At 41.7% G+C, this 17,718-nt stretch overlaps 1 protein-coding gene across 2 annotated transcripts in view; it reads right to left on the bottom strand.

Moving 5' to 3' along the window:
- The window catches only part of TNIP3 (TNFAIP3 interacting protein 3), an 89,230-nt gene that overhangs the window by 29,212 nt on the left and 42,300 nt on the right, over positions 1-17,718 (bottom strand). For both annotated transcript variants that reach the window (XM_077140167.1, XM_077140168.1), the window contains exon 3: positions 14,106-14,226. In XM_077140167.1, coding sequence (XP_076996282.1) covers positions 14,106-14,226 — 121 coding nt within the window. The remainder of the gene's footprint in view (positions 1-14,105; positions 14,227-17,718) is intronic.

Genomic DNA, 17,718 nt, shown 5'->3' with positions numbered 1-17,718 from the left:
CAGAAGGTGGAAGTGTGTCATCACACCTGTCTACACACGTGCATGCACATGTAGTGTGGACACACGTAAGCATCCTTCCCACCAAAACCAAACTTATGCCCTTCTAAATCAGACACGCTCTGAGGAGATTGTAAGATATCTAAAGATCCCAGACCTCAATCTCCTGACTCCTAAACTGGTATATCGCCTCCTCTTGGTCTCTGAAACCTGAGCTTCTCCTAAAAGCGTCAGGTGAAAGGGGTGTCCCAGCTTCTGCAGCTTCATGGAGGATATGTGCTTGAGCTTCTCTGCGCAGTAACTCTGAAACAATTCTCCCATGTGATGTAATGACATTGTTTGTGGCCTGTTTAAACAATACAGTTTTAATTTTAAGCCTACATCAGAACATTGTAGGGCAAACCGGCTGTGGTTGAGTAGTTTGGGAATCTACACGTTATGCCTCTTCAAAACTTCCACGTCAGAAGATGTCTCAGCACCCCACAAAGCCGGAAGCAGTCTCACTCTGCTGGAGCACCAGCTCCTTTTTGAAGCAGTCTCACTCCACTGGAGCACCTGCTCCTCTTTGAAGGGTCTCTGCTTCTTCAGAGCAGAGTGAAGTGCTCCCTCCTTTGAGGACCCACAACACTTCGTGATGCATCAACCTTAGCACTGATCCTAAAGTAGGCTGTTGTTAGATGCATGCACCATTGTCCCCTGAGAGGCTGGGAGCTTCTTGGAGGGAGGGACTACAGCTTATCATTTTAGCTGGGGAGCTAACATAGCACCTGTTGCAGAGCAGTGCACAATACATTTTTATTGAATGAATCTCTTTATGTATAAATCTTTAGTAGAAAATCATCGCACACCTCTGCTTCTCAGAACACAACCTAGAAGAGAATACCCACAGGGGTACACAAAGTTTTATGTTCCTTCCTCCAAACTAGAAATGATCACGTAGGGGTGTCAACCCTTTTAAAGAGATGTTCCATTTCAGTGTATTTTGTTTGCGTTCACTTTATAGAGGAATAGGTCACCCTTTCCCTTTTTGGTTATGTGATCAATATTATTTTGCCTCCATACAAAAGGTTTTTAAATGTTCCTTTACTATGGTTAGAATTCAATAAACAATACAAATTATTAAATATGTTATGGGGAAATTAGAAAATGTATACATATAGTCTTCAATAGTATTCCTATATTTGCACAATGATTTATGATGTGGGATAAGTTAATGTCCTGAAGTATTAACCTATGACCACCCCCAAATCCAAAACACATAATCCTCTTTGTTTTATGCAACCAATACTTTCCTCGGGGCTGATTAAAATATTCACAAAATGCAAAGGGAAAAGTAGTCCATGTTCAATATTAAATTTTAAAATAGACTCTCTAACCTCTATCAGAGACTTTCTTGAAACTTGAACCTTTGATTTGTAAGGGCTAAATTTTTTTTTTAATTTATTCAAGCATTTTTTAAAGTCCAGTTCCTTTTGTGCAATTTACTTTGAAATGCCTCAAAAAATAAGATGGTTTGATAACAAAATAAAGGGATAGCATGTGGTAAACAGGTAGAGTAAAATGCTAGTGGCAAAATATAGGGGCAGCATATGGTATTCACCATTAAGTGTGCTCCACTTTGCTGTATGTTTGAAATTTTCATTTTTAAAATGTTAGAAATGCCATAAACAACTGATAGAAAATGGGATAGATGGAGAATCAAAATAAAAAGAACACTTCTCCTTGCCACAAAAGACTAGAGAGAAGTTTCACATAACTGGGATGATTAAGTTTCTTAATGCTGCCAGAAATGCAGCATTACATGCAAACACCAGAAATGCAATATGCCAGACATGGGTTGGCTTTTATAAAGGGAATTTATTAAGTTAAAAGTTTAAAGTTCTCAGGTCATAAAAATGTCCAACTGAGGCATCCAGAGAAAGATACCTTGACTCAAGAATGGCCAATCTGGGAAGAAATGTGGCTGGTATCTGCTGGTCCTTTGGCTTCTGGTTTCAGTAGCTTCTCCAGGGGTGTTTTCTTTCTGAATCTCCAAATGTCTCTGTGTTGGCTCTGAAGCTTTTTACAAAATGTCTCCCCTTTGAAAGGACTTCAGTAAACTAATCAAAACCCACCTTGAATGGGTGAAGTCACATCTCCATCTAATCAAAAGGTCACACCCACAATTGGGTGTGTCGCATTTCCAAGGAAACAACTTAATCAAAAGGTTCCACTCTACAGTACTGAACCAGGATTATAGAACATGTCTGCCCCACAAAATAGGATTAGGATGAAAGACATGGCTTTTCTCAGGTACATAACAGTTTCAAATGAGCACACGGGGGAAAATGAGAAAAGAATCATGGGGGAAAAGACATATGTGTTCCTGAGTCCTTGTGAGGGAACTGAGCTCTGGTCCCCTGTCTCTAGGGACTCATCACAGGTGGGGAAGGTGATATAATCACTAGATTCACCATCAAAGAGCAGGAGAACTTGGGCCTTGCTCACTGGGCTTAACCAAGTGGCAGGTGTTGGAGAGAATTGTCCCCACAGAGCCTGGTGCACAGTCACAGATAAGACATGGCTTTGCAGTAAGCCCAGGTAAGAGATCCTGAGACACCTCAACCCAAGCGGTGTGGAAACAGGGCCCAAAGCTTCCTGTGTTATTGAGAGGGATGCAGAGGTGGTTAACGGAGGTTTAATGGATTTAAAGAAGGCTTATTGTCAAATTGAGGGTGCAGTGCTTCCTACACAGCCCTGAGGGTAGGAGACACGCCAGTGACCTGGCAGCTTTGGTTATTGCCAATGAGGATATCTGCCAAGGAAAAATCATGAGGGGCAGATGATGTCAGTTCTCGTGGCACCATAAAATGGTGGGTTACTAGGCTCAGATTTCATCCTAAACTTCCAGCTAAAATATGACACCCAGTTTAAATTTGAATTTCATATAGATGGTGAATAATGCAAAATTTCATTGCTTTTCCAAAATTCAAATTTCACTGGACACATTGTATTTCTATTTGTAACATCTGACAACCCCCTAATCCACCTGGGTTAAGTCACAAAATTTGCTTTGCAGACTCTGGTTGTCGTTATGGGGAGGAGGGAAAGGAGAGGATTCCCGAGTATGACTACACTGAAAATGTAAATCGCCTGAGAAAACACTGAGGTGGCTGAGATTTCCTGCAGTGGTGCGATCAGGTTCCCTTCTCAGAGGCAGGATGGGTCCTAGATTGAGACTAAGTGCAGTGTAGAAAACAAAGGGAATTACGGTTTGGCACGCACAAGCTCAGTGACTTGCAACTGCACCTGCCTCAGTGTGGTCTTCCTAACACACCCGTGAGGTTGTCGTAGAGGCATCATTGGCTCACGAGGACCGAGACGAAGTCAGGCACCTTAAATGACCGTCTGTGGACCAAGACGGGAGCGCGGTGGAGGCCGAACCGGAAGTCACCAAGTACCCTGCTTTTCCCTTCCCCAAAGAACATTTTACCGAAATGTCCAATTACCAAAACCTAAAAATTATTGGGCAACACATAATTTACTTGTTTGATGTTGGTAATTGATAATTACTAAGGAGTCTGAGCCATGAAGGAATATAATTTAAGGGAAGTTTTGTGGGGACTGAGTTTTCTTGAGGGCTAGATATGAACTGGTTTAATTTACAAGGGCATAACTGAACAAATCTTACCGATTCCACTCATTGCTGGTCAAGAAAATAATTTCTGCTATCAATGATGAGTAGAAAGGAAAGAGAAATGTAGCTTTCAGAAACTGTATTCCTAGGTTTGAACTTTAAAAAAAGAAATTCTTCCCTGAAAGGATAACAATCTCAGACCATTTGACATCAGCTGAGATCACTTTCTTTCTTCATCCTTTTTCAGGAGGAATGTGCTTAAGTGTTGACCTCACCTGCATTCATGTATTAATTCTTAAAATAGATATTTATTGATTTTGAATTGTGAATCAGATATTGTACTAAGTACTAGAATGCAAAAATGAAAAATAGGTATCTCACTTATGGAGAGAGATCTTCTGTTCTGTCAATATAAAAATCTGAACTCGAAGGACAACTTTACTGATGAGGAAATCCCTCCTGCAGAGCGGTTTTCCAGACCAGCACGCTCTGGTCTTTCCAGTGAAAGAAAACTCCCTTCTTCCTAAAGCAACACAGTTCAACAACACGTCCCTACAATTAGACATGATTTTAAATAACAGTGACTTATGCATGAAAAATTAAGGAAGTATTTGCCTATAAAGGAGATAAAAAGAAAAAACAAAAGACTATGGTAACAACCTGATGGAAACATGATGATACAAAGAGTGCTTATAAGAAGCATTTTGTGCAAAATGAGCCTGATCCAACAGAAAATCTATCAATATGCTAGGCTTAAAAATTGTGAACATTTGCTAAATGAGCCTTAATGATAAAGGGGAATTTATTTTAAAAAGTTATTAGGGGAAAAGCTGGGACCAAGGCAGCCTAAGCTGGCTATGGTCGTGTTTTTCCATAGGATCTCTGAAAAACTAGCAAAAGCCGGCAGAGATGTCTTCCTCAAAACTCCAGCAAAAGTTAAAGGGTTGCAGAAACTGGGTGAAAGCCAAATCAGGAAGCACAGCTTTAAAAGCAGTGGGAGGAATCCTGGTCACCTTCCTGGCCCTTCCCCCACCTCCTCCCCAGGACAGTGCGAACCCAGTTTGGGGGGTCCCTGGAGGAAACAGAGTAGCCCCTATGCACACACTGGGTGCCTGTATGTCGGTGCCAATCCATGCATAGCAGCTTGAAGTATGGAACCAGGAAACTCATCTGGGCCTCACTCTCACAGCACCATCCTGTAGGCAGAAGCAGGTTCTGGACAGCCCGCATAAGGTAAGAAACAGTGAAGTCAAAGAGACCCCGGGCAAAGGGGACGGCTCGAAGTCAGACTGGTAGGAAAGTTTCTCCTTGGCTGCGAGCAGAGGGGCATTCGAATTCCTGTAAATGAGGGAATTCTGAAGTTCATGAGTAGCACAAGCTCAGGGTAAGATACAGGTTCATGAAGTATGGATAGGACCCTGCCCTTCACACCACTCTGGGCTGATACTGACAGGACGGCTCAATGCTGAAGGACGCACCAGCCGAGGCAGAGCCGAGCTGCAAGGACTGGGCATAGTGTCTACTGCATTGCTTGGTGTGTTTTGTTAGCTCTTGGCAATCAAGGGTGTTTCTGCCTTCTCATTAGTGTATACAGACCTAGGTGTCTAAATCTCAGAGTTAATACTTTAAAATATTAAAATATTTTAAAGGTTACAAGACACACAAAGAAGCAAGAATTGATGACCCATCCAAAAGAACAAAATAAAAATCCAGAAACCATTAAACAAGATGACCAGACCTTACTCACACTTGACAAATACTTTAAAAACATGATCCTCAACAGGCTCAAGGAGAAGAGGGAAAACAAAAGGAAAGAACTAAAGGATGTCAGGAAATCAAAGAAGATACAATCTGAGAATATCAACAAAGAGGCAGAAATGTTTTAAAGGAACATTCATAAATATTGGAATAGAAGACCACAATAACTGGAATAAAAATTCCTTACAGGGTTTAAACAGTATTTGGTGCTGACAGAAGAGAGAATCAGTGCTCTTCAAGACAAGACAATTGAAATGATTCAGGCTGAGGAGCAGAAGGAAAAATGAATACAGAAAATACTGTCTAAGAGACCTGTGAGATCTCATCAAGCATATCAATATGTACATTACGGGAGTCGCAGAAGGAGAAGAGAGGAAATACAAATTAAGATAAAAAGAAGTTTACAATGCATCTCGTCTGGAAGGTGGGCATTCATGAGTCAGGAGCATTCTCCTGTGACACTGACGGGGCCGTTTTGTTCATACTTTCCCTTTACTCAGCAAAAAAAAAAAAAAGTTTTCAACCGAGCTAGAAATGGGGAGGCTTGTTTAAAAAGAAGTCTTATTGAGACATTAGATTCCAAAAGGCAGCTCTGATTTGGAGTCCCTAGGAGAGAGCCACATCCTGTCACAAAGCTAAACAAAGCCAGACCAGAAGGAACACATTTGTAAACAACTCCTACGAACACGTTATTCACGTTATCCTCCAAGCCAAATATCCTGTGTCCTTAATGTTGCCGCTAGTTTACAGATGTCTAAACCCACAGCCTTACGCCCTTCTTGCATAAGAAGGAAGAAATATGTAATAGTTTTCCAAATTTACTTATTCAAGTCACACGTCAGAGAGAAACAACCCAAGGTGGACTAATATTTCCACATCATACCTCTGGCTCCAAGCGCCTACTCAGCAGTAGCCCTGAGACCTGGGATTCTTTTTTCTCTTTGCCAAGTTTGAGTTTCATAGGTTTTTTCCTATCCGTTTCTTCAAATTTTTAAAATTGCGGTTTTATATATATATATGTAAAATGTACCATTTTAGCCATTTTTAAGTATACAATTCAATGCCATTCATTGTTTTACAATGTTGTACCACTGTCACATTCTTCCATTGCTATAACATTTTGTCATTAATTACTCATTAAGCAACAGCTCCCCTTTTCCCTCACCCTCAACCCCTGGTCACCGCTACTCTACTTTCTCTCTATGTATTTGCTTATTCTCAGTTATTTCACCTAAGTGGAATCATACAGTACTTGTCCTTTTGTGTCTGGCTTATTTCACCAACATGACGTCTTCCAGTTCATCCATGTGGCAGGATGTATCAGGTCTTTATTCCTCTCAGTGGCTGAATAAGGTGCCATCGTAGGGACACCTCATGTTCTGTTCATTCATTCTTCTGTTAATGGGCATCTGTTCTCACACTCTTAATCATCTGTGATTTCCACACGGATGCCACTTTTCTCCCTAGTCTCCGTGGTTTGGGGAGACGCTGTCGTCTCTGCCGACGCCCTGTCCGCGGTTGCCCAGGCCACCCTGTGATGTGACCTGGGACTGCCAGGACTATCGTTTTCACCGAGGCCGTGGAGTGTGTGTCCATCTACCGCTTACACCTTCCAAAGGACAGTCTGCTTCTTTCATTTTCTATAAATCTCTCTCCTGTGGAACTTGGGATAAATTCTTCCAGGAGGAGACAACCTCTGGGTAAGAAAGAAAAGGTCCTTTTCAAAGGCGTCTCTGTCCTGCTTTACAGCCCAATTGCCTCCCTTCTCCTCCCTGCAGAGAATCTTCTACCAGACAAGGAGACGCCTCTCAAAAGTCACGGCATGCCTTTGGCTTTCTGCCTTTTTTAGGAGTTTTAATTCTTATGCATTTGGCCAAATTTTAGCTTACAGACCCATTTATTTTACTGCAATGCCTGGTGGCATACCTATTATAAAAAAGAGTTCAAGGCAAACATACACAGCGAGAGCTCATCTTGACATGTATCTGATATGCCTGAGCAGTCGAAGCCTTTTAAAATTCTTGCAGTGCATGGAAGGAGGAGTGATGTCACAGGTTGCCAAGAGATCAGGGTAACTGTGTGGTGCTATTTGGGGAAACAACCTGCCTTTTCTGCTAATATGTCCAGTTTTAAGGTTTAATTGTACTTTGAGGACTAGAATTCTAAAAGCTCATGGCTGACCTCTACAGATAAGAGAAAGATACCTGGTTCACTCGAATATCTTTATCCTGATTGCAAACTGGGAGCTTCAAATGCCATAACACATGGCGCTAAGCTAAGACGGTCCTTGCCGTTGCTTGAAAACTTGCAGGTTGTGCTTTTCTAGCCAACTCTGAAGTCGTTATTGAACCAAAATTGAACAGAGTCTCACATAACGATGCAACAATTTCTTTCTAATAGAGAAAAGAAGCATAAAATATCCTACAGCTATAACCCCCCAAATTAGATGATGGAATTCAAAGAGGAAATCAGCCATCAACTGTGGAGATTTGCCAAATGGTAGTAAGTACACAAAAATTAAAGAAAATCTTGAGGCTCAAGCTCGTTCCACTAATACTGTAATAATAATAACAACAAAGTGCTTCTCCATTTTCACCCACTTTATATTCTTATATACATGAGAAACAACATTTTGATAATCAAACTTTCATTTTTGATACAGAAAAGCTACTTAGCTTTCAAAAAAAGGGAAATAAGGAAAGGGAAACTGGATCTTTCATTTTTTCAACTGTGTGGTTACAGAAATTGTGTGTCAACTTACTGTAGTTGGCCAGAAGTTTCTCCCTCATAGTCTCTCAAAATGTCATAAGTTCGTGCCACTCTCTGGATGACTGAAGCATTTTCTTAGAGCTCAGACAGCGGGAAGAGTGTACAGATGAAGGGATTGTTCCCAGTGACTGAGAAACCCCCTCGACTTGTGTCCAAAGTTATTCAAAGTCAAATTTGGGTCTTGGGTAAAATTAGAAAAACAAAATAGAATCCAGAGCAAGGACAAAGTTCTTAAGCAAAATCATTTCTGATGGATCTTATCTAATTTAGGTGCTTTTCCTTCCTACTCCAAGTTCCATCCTTGTTTCCAAGCATTACTTGAAATGTACACACATGTCACCTATCCCCTTCTTTGTATTTGAAGTAAAACTCTTACGGAGTCATATATTAGTGTTCATACTTCAATTTTCCCGTTTAGTGTAACTTCTATTTATCATTACTTTTGGAATCTAAATAATCTCACCTAGTCAATTTTTTTCTTTCTTTTGCTTGCACGGCCTTAACTATCCTTTTCCACCAACTCTGTACTTCAAACTCTTCTGGAATTTTAAAGCCTGCTTTCGCGCTGACAGAGTCCCTCCTGCTCATAATGACTTTGGGTTTCCTCAAATCGGTGAGTCACCCTACTCATTTTCTCTTGTAGCAATTCTTCCTTCTTGCTTATTCTTGGCAATGTAACTAAGGCAGCTGGGCAAAAGGGAAATTGACATATGTCTCAGGCCCTTTCATTAAATCCTATCTCTTATTCAGCCGCACCCTCCCATCTCGTAAAATCATAAAGAAATTCATTTCCTGCTACTGGAAAGGGAATCTACCTTATCACCTTTCTGCTTACTTCATTAGTGGGAAAGAGAAGCCCTTCACAGCCCCTTTCACCTTTGACTTACCCAAACAGAAATTTCTTTATAGATTTTTCAGGTCTATCAGTATCTCAGCAAGAATGCAAAGTTTTTTGTTTTGTTTTGAGTGTGGGATTTCCTTCTCCAGCATACTAGCACATAAATGGTAGTCCAGCAGAGATTCCAGCTTGAAACTAAGCTGTGTTTACTCAAGGAATCAAACATTTAGAGACAAACATTGAACAGTACAGTGGATCCTTGTTATTCATGCTTCTGTGTGTGTGAATTTACCTACTCACCAACTTGTATTTGTGACCCCCCCAAATCAATTACACAGTGCCTCCCCGGCCCTTTGTGGGGACTGCAGCAAAAAACACCCAGCTGAGACTGAACAAGGGGTGTTCTGCTGCTGTTTCATCTCTCTCTGTGCAAACAAGTGCCTCTTGCCTGGTGCTTTTAGTCCAGTGAGTTTTACACTTTTGTATCTTTTGTTGGTGATCTGCTATTTAAAATACCCCCAGGTGCATTGCTGAAGCACTGCCAATGGTTCCCAAGGACAAGAAGGCTGTGGCAGGCCTTAGGGTGAAAACACACATTAGCTAAATTCTTTTAAGCCTGAGGTCTACTGAGTTCAAGGTTAATGAATCAACACCTTATTAATGTGCTCCAATTAGCTATCCTTCAATGAGCTTTATGATTAAACTTGCCAACTTTATGTTCGGAGGTTTTGTTTAAATACTACTCAAAATGTTCCGAAGTCAATGATAGGGTTTCTAGATGGGGTTATACAGGGCAGTCTCTAAGAGACTGGTGAAACAAAGAACTTCCCAGGGAATCAGAGCATGCAAATTTAGGGAGGAAGTAAAAGATACACGGTATCTTTCAACTGAGACACACATAAGGCAAGGGAGTATTGATTGGTTGGGGAATGTGCTCAGAGAGGCTCCCAGGGACCTCACCCTGCACTGCCCCTGGGGCGATGGCCCAGCATTTGCTAATTCTTTGTTCCTGGTGATATTATGAAATATAACCACTATGAGTTATATATGCTAGAGGTCTTCCGGGATAAAGAGCGGAGATCCCCAGGGGCTGTTCCAGAGAGAAATGCATCCCTAGAAAGAGAGTAGAGGCAGAGCAGACGGCTCCAGGGATGAAGGCACGGTTCCTGACAAGAGCTTGAGCTCTGGCCAGGTTCTCAAATGATTATGTTGGAAGGGAAGAGGGAAGTAAGAGCAGGAAGTCTATGGCAACAGATCTGACCTTAGGTCCAGGCTGCAATTTCTATTAACTGTAGGATCATGAGACGTTATTTAGTCCCACTGAATCTCGGTTTTCTATCAGTGGAGGTAAGGATTAAGCGGACTAACGTATGGAAGTGCCAGCCCTAAGGAAACACTCAATAAATGGCAGCTAAAGCTCAGAGGCTGGAAAACTGAAAGGTCTGTGACTTCTGTCTCTGGTAGGCCTTGGCAGCCCGAGGTAGCAGGGGGCCAGGTAGCCGAGGTTGAGAAGAAGTGTGCCCCGTCCCTGGAAGAGCAGCAGTGCTTAGCTTCCCCTGAGCCTCTGGAGGTTAGATGCCTTGGCAGGCAGTCCTGGCATAGCCAGGTTGTTCTACAACACTGTTCCCTAGGCAAGTGCAGCCGACATCGAGAAACAGACGGACAGGAAAGCAACCGACCACCAGGCGAGGTCTCAGCAGTAATGGCTTCAAAGCAGCAGAGTGGGTGAGACCAAATGAAGGCTGCCACGCGAGAGACGAGAGCCTGGGTTTAGGAGTGGGCCACCCATATTTTCTTGTAGACTCTGGATCTCTTCTGGAGATAGGTTGCCTGTAACTCTAGCTTTACCAAGTTGGCTCAGAGAATCAAGCAAGCTGTTAAACACGGCTGCCTTAGAAGGAAAAGGTTTAAGACAAAGCAGCGAGGGGCTCGAGTAACTCCATGTAGGGCTAGAGAGGAAAGGGCACGGAAGGTTTGAATTGGCGTGAAAGGTGGTTCATCCAGCGAGCCAGGAGGCCAGGGTCTCCCACAGAGGGAAACCAGCACAGATATGACATTGCATGGGCTGCTGAGAGATTGTGAGATGGTGAGGTTCTGGGAAATATCTAGAATACAGCATGAAACTGAAAGTAAAACGTGCAATTGGCTTCATATTTGGAGATCAGCGCTTCACCACTGCATGAACTTAGGCACATTCTAAAATGTCCACAAAGCTTAGTTTCCTCATGTGGAAAAGGAGTTAAGGCAAGTTACATATGGATAAAATATTTACCCCAATACGTGTTGTGATACGCATTCAGCAAATATAAGATCTTCTCTCTAATTTTTGGCTCTAAATGCTGGCATGTGCTAGACCGCACAAAGGAGTCAGAACCTTATGAAGCAGGTCAAAGGGTCTTTCTCTTCATTTTTAAGCAGAAGAACGAACCAAATTTGTACATTAGCAAGATTTACATTGGTAGAGATGGATTAGTGTGAGGCAAAACCACCCCCTGGTGATCGGCTAGGAAAAGAGGGTGAATATCTGAACTAAGGTATAGTAGGAAGCCCGGAAGGAAAGGGAGAAGCCCAGAGATATTAAAAAGTTAAGCATGGAAGATCCGGTGGGAAGGGTACGGAGTAAAGGAGGCACAACTTAGCGAAGGGTGCTTCCTGGAGCTACGCAGCCTGGGACCCTGGAGGAATCCAGGGCGACACCCAGTTTGGAATATAGATTCATGGTTACAGTAGGAAATTCGGAAAGAGAATCAGCAGTTTTTGCAAGAGAGATTCTGGGTGTGCTTTTGGAAATACTGCATGAAGTTGATGTGCATGGAGAAAAGAGTTCCGTGTCCAGTCGGCATCTTTGTCAGGAGTCCTCGGCACATCTCGATTCCAGGGTAACACGAACATGTCAGAAGGTCAGGCAAGAGAAGCCAGTGGAGGAGCATGAGGAGAGACCAGAGGGAAAGGAGTTGGGGAGAACTGAGAGATAAATGTTATAGATGTCAATGAAGTAAAGAATTTCAAGGAAGTTGAATTACAGAGCAGTACCAAATGCTAGTAAGAGGACAAGTGGAAAAGTAAGAGGCAAAGTAACCACTGGCTTTAGCAAGTTAGAGGTTATTAGCAGGGAATGAAGGGATAGAGGGAAAATCTTGGAAGCTCTGATGAATAGTTTGGCTATGGTACATAAAAGTAAGTTAGAACATTACCCATAAAATAATGCAGCATCTTGTTCTCTATAATTCTGTATTAAAAGGTGGGAGAAAATCGACCTGGTCAGAGTCGATGGAGATATTGAAGATACAGGAGCCAAACACTGCTGAGTGATCGGTGCCGTCATATGGTGGGCCTCAAACCAAATTTGCTCCTCACTGGTGCTCAACAACTCATATTAGTTTTGATAAACTCTTCTGTCTCCCTGCCTCCCAATGGTCATTTTGTATCTTCTCAGACTTCTCTCAACCTTCTCGCTTTCTGTAAATATCTTTAGCTTGTACTTTACAAGAAAAATAGTGGGTATCAGCTAAGAATTTGCTATCCTTTTCCTGGGGGGTTGGAGTGTAGGAGAAGGAACAAATCTCATCAAGGAGGTCATAGGGAATGGCTATCTTAAATGGGACCCAAGTTACTTAGAGTTCCCAAAGTGGAGGAAACTTACTACCAAAAGAGTGGCAATGGAGCCTTGGCAGAGGTCTTTTTTTCCTCGAAGACAGAATGAACAGAATGGAGAAGCAAGTTACCTATGAGAAAATAGCCTTTAGGAGATGATAACCAGAAAATATTAGGATCAGAATACTCGTAAGTATACAGTTTTCATTATTAAATCTCTTTCCGGAGTCAGACAGGAATGACACTGGCTAAAGTGCACATTTCCAGAGAGGAATAAAGTTGTAATGGGGACTCGGAGGGGAAGAAGGAGGGCTGGGAGTTGGTGGGAAAAGTGGAGAAGGGAAGGGGAGAAAGAAGTCTTCCTCTACTGGTAACTATTAACATTCATTTGTAACCTTGAAAATAAAGACAGTTTTTCCAAGAAGTGAGTTTCTAAACAGGAAAAGTACCTAAATGCACAATGCATACAATACTATTTGTTTACTGAATGAATGAATGGATAAGGAAGAGAAGTATCCCCGATATATTATTAAATGCAAGAAGGTAGGTTCACAAATAGGTGTGTGGGTGTGACAGGAAGTGAAACAGAGAGACCTAACTGCTGAAAGTTGCCCTCCTAGGAGTATTCTACGATTAGAAGTGACTTCAGAGGGAGAACTAAGTTTAATGAGGCCCAAGTCTTATACAAATCATGGATCTCTTTTAAGAAAAAGATACAATGTTATGAATGCAAATTGGGTACAAAAGTAAATATTTGTTTAGGAGAACCCAAGCTTCATTAGCTCCACAGTAAGTCTGTCTCTAGGTGATTTTTAGAGCCATCCCTGTGCTTATCTCTTTCTACAATGAGGATTAAGAAATAAGAACCAAAATAGAAATCGGAGTCACAATTTTTTATGCCAGTCATGCTCTCAAATTTACGTATGTTCATTTTTTGTAATGATCATTAAAAACAGATTCTGTTTGAGGGGGTCACAAAGCTTAATTAACAGTTTATGCTGTCATCTCTGATGCATTTCTAGAAAGTCACCTACAGAATTCCTAGCTCATGCTTACCCATGGGCTGCACTTGCTGACATAAAGCACCATAGATGAATATCCTGAGATAAGAGGAAATTCAGTCAAACAGCTCCTTTCATCATAAAACCTCATTTCTTCCTTAAAGCATAACCATTACTTGTGCTGATTCCAGTAAACAAATCCAAGTGGGTTTAAAACCTCTCCCACCCCCAATACGAGCTGTCACTTGTATTAAACATTCTTTCCAATAACACGTCCTCTTCCTTTCCTGTAGTCGCAGCTGCCTGGGGTCGCGCGTTAAGCAGGAAAGTGCCTCTGCTGAAAGGTTTCTTTAGTAACAGGAAGTGACTGAGAGAGACATTTTATACTAGCTCATTTGCTTTATCCTCTCAGCCATCAAGGAAGTGCTTTACTGACTGGAAATGGCTTGGGGACTGTCCCCAGGCATTCTTATAAGAGAACAGACTGTTTAAGGGTGTATTGAGAAAAATTAGAAAGAAGGTGTTTTCTTACCTTTCGAGAATATGAGTTTTGGTGGCTGGGCATGGCTTCTCGGGTGACCCCTTTTGGATCACGGGAAGCATTCATCTCGACCAGGTCGCGGATTTCACTGTCCAGCTCCATGCTTTCACATCTGCCCGGAAGGACATGGGAGAGGCACATCTTACAAAGCTAATTAGGTTATTTGAGCGCACAGTAGGTTTGCAAATGACATGCAGGCATTCATTATTTGTGCACATTTTTCTAGAATCTCCAGATCTCTAATCCCATTTTATTTTCATCAGACCATCTTCTTTTTGAAAAAGAGGATTGGAAATTAATTTATATGTACTTGTACATTTATACAAGGGAATGAAGTAAGAGACGAGTTTAGGAATTTTCATAGTCTGATAATAAAAACAAGAATTGGGGCAATCACAGCAAGCCAGGTGCTTTACCTGCATTTTCTTACTCAGTATCACAAAAACCCATTGAAGTAGTCACTGTTACCTACAGTTGCAGGTGAGCACACTTGGGCTTTTATGGAAATCAAACCATTTACTATCTTAACATGAGGTTAACTGCTAATGGTGGGCAGGGCCAAGCTCAAAACCAAACCAATAGGATGCTATAGCCATTTCTTAAGCATTTTTTCCTGTATGTCTTAAATTAACTTGAGAATAATTCCCTAAGCAATTGTTTGACCAAATGGAAATTATCAAACAGTATCTGGAAGCCACCTCCGATAGACTTGAGTCCAAATGCTGCATTTAGCGTGAGCAGAATTGCTCAGTCACATGACCTATTGTCAGGTCATAGCAAGAGATTCAAGCCAGAGCCTCTGAGTCAAGTCCAGTCTTCCTCCCCATTATATTATGTTGGCATGATTGAGAAATTTTCTCATTAAAAGCACGAAATCACAACTAAATTGCAGCTATTGTGTGATTTTGTTTACATGGCTTTTGTCTTGTTCGCCTTCCATCTCCTAAAAATCACCCCTTGGTCAGAGGAGAGGGTCTTGCGTGTGTATTTTTTAGGATTATCTCCAAGTAAAAAAGCATGTAGCTGGGTGATTTAATACGTCTGTGTGGCATGTGCTGCCCGAGCGTGGCTCCTGCAGAAGCCGGGGCCTGCCCAGCTTCCTCCCCGTTGACCTTGCTTCCTTGGTGGTGACCCACCACCCCAACAGTCAGCAACTGACCCAGCTTGGCCAGCAGATGCTCCTCTGAGTGAAGAGAGGTCTGAGGACAAAGAAGACAGCTAATGGACAGCAGGGTGGAGAGAACCCTGAGAACGTCCTAGCTCAGAATCAGCTTTGTCCCGGGCCTGGCTGAATTCTAGCCCTCGGACTCTGTGAACTGCCCATGGCTTTCTAATGATGAGCTCTCACTTTTTCTTTTCTTAGTTACCTTTACGTAGTTTCTGCATGTTATAATCAAAGATCCCTAATAATGCACCTTGACCTTCATATATGTAGAGAGAGAGAGAGAAATATATTATATGTATTGTTTCTTTCAGGCCATGAAATGTCTGTGCCTCATGTCCCACGTGTGATGTCATCCAAAAATACAGACTAATGGTCCAGAGTAAATCCTCATGGCCCAACAAGCTGCAGGTAGCCCTGCAGTGAAGTTCTTTAATTTCTCTGACCCTTATCAGTCTGCTTTGTAAAAGGAGAAGAATAACGATACAGTGTGAGGGTGCAGGCAGGACTAGTGCTAACACATGCAGAGCACTGAGCACGGAGTCAGGCATGCTGTAGCTGCTCAATAAGTGATACCACTTATCATGCTAAGGGTCTGCCCGTTAGCAAACATGCTAACAAATGTCTGGAAAGTAGGAGCCAAACATTTAGTATACTGCTGAGATGAAAAGAAAAATCCTTAAAACTCACAACAAAATGTCATTTTGGTTCAAAAGATAATCCAAAAATGTAGACATCCCTTGGATAAAAGATAACCCTATCACCTATTTGTTTTTTATAACATTCTTAGAAAATTTATTTAGATTATTCTTTAATCAATGTAGGAATTTAGTGGATGAAATTATTGCTACATTCTTTTTGATTAGTGAAATCATTATGCTATATGAAGTTTAATTTGTTCTAAAACATATTTCACAAGTAAAAGTAATCTTTATCAAGGTTTACCTCTCCTCAATATTCTGACAATTGAGAGGCAGAATTAGAGTTAGTAACCTTGCTTTTCTCTTTAGATAACTAAATAATTGCATCCAATGGAGTTATTCTCTGACCTTAACTTTATGACCTGAGACAGTCTGCAGATTAAAAAAAGAAAAACACGCCACCAAACTCAAATACAAATAGAACAAACCCTACATAATCCTTGTACTGATTTTGCTGTGACTCTATATAATATCCTCCCCTTGGGATCTGTTCTCTGAATCGCCTCGGCTGATTAGGTGAGAGCTGTGGCTGCAGTGACCCCATTACTCTCCTTTGTTCTGCAGGTAAGAACGGCTCTAAAGCCACGTGGTTTATAAGGGATAGGGCAGGGGTGGGACTCCGAAGTTAATGACTTTTTACTCCACGATTGGACGGCCAGTGATTTTAGGAATACAGTATTATGGTATGGACCACACACTGCACTATTTCAAAGTAGTTGGCTTTAGGGTTTTCCATTTTGACAGGCATTTCTGCCATGGATTCCTGCTTCCATTTCAAAGAAAACAGTCTTTTGGTGACTACAACTGAAATATAGCTGATTTTGGAAGTCAGATATCAGGACAGGTTTGAAGACAAGATATGGATGTCAGGTCATCCATTCATGTCACCGTTTCATGTGACTTCTTATTTTGTGGGTTTACAGGGCTTTGGCCGTGGATGGGATTCGGGGGTACATGAAGCACCCCAAACAAACCAAATAGATAATAACACAGGTGCTATGTGCTCATTGTCTCTTCTTGAAGAAAGAAAGGATCCGTGGTTTTTGTTAAGTTCTTGACCTGCCAGAAAGTAAGAGCTACTGGTCCAACGTTAGTTACTGCCATGACTGACCGCTTCAAAGTCCAATCCTGTTGTGGCTTCCTTTGTCTAAGAGTACACACTCACTTTTGTTTTTGACCATAGAGAAACTTTGATAATTCAGAAATGACTTTACATCAAATACTGTTACTAAAGTCCTTGAGGTGGTCTCCTTAGCGGAGAGTGAGCAGAGAATTTGAGAAGTAATACTGTTTGAATAAGAGTGCCCCTAGGGTTCACTCAGAAGACAGTGACAGAATTGAAGGAAACCCACGTAAATCCCTCTGGGGCTCTTGACTTATTCAAAGTTTCTTTTAAGCTCACAGTGATACACATGTCTTTCACTGTCATTCCAACTTCCTACTGTTCACTCACAAGGATATACCAGCATAGAAAGTAAACAAAAATGCTACTAATATGAGCTAGAATTTACCGGTAGGACAATGGGTAAAGCCAGTGTGACAATGAAGCTTTGTTGCTTTCTAAATAGTTGTGCTGAAGTTGTATTGATGTGGGAATGATTTTCCCGTTACCACCACTGGGTAAACTTCACAGTGACCCTAGGAAGCAGCCAAGGAGAGCAAGGACAGAGGTGAATGGCTCAGAACTGTATTTTGTAGCTCTCATACTTTTATTACATTTTCAAGAAAAAGTAATAAAGCA

Source organism: Tamandua tetradactyla, chromosome 22 (assembly GCF_023851605.1).
Source record: "Tamandua tetradactyla isolate mTamTet1 chromosome 22, mTamTet1.pri, whole genome shotgun sequence".
NCBI classification, from domain to species: Eukaryota; Metazoa; Chordata; class Mammalia; order Pilosa; family Myrmecophagidae; genus Tamandua; species Tamandua tetradactyla.
Note: the sequence above shows the minus strand (reverse complement) of the source record. Positions and strands in the feature narration are given on the sequence as shown.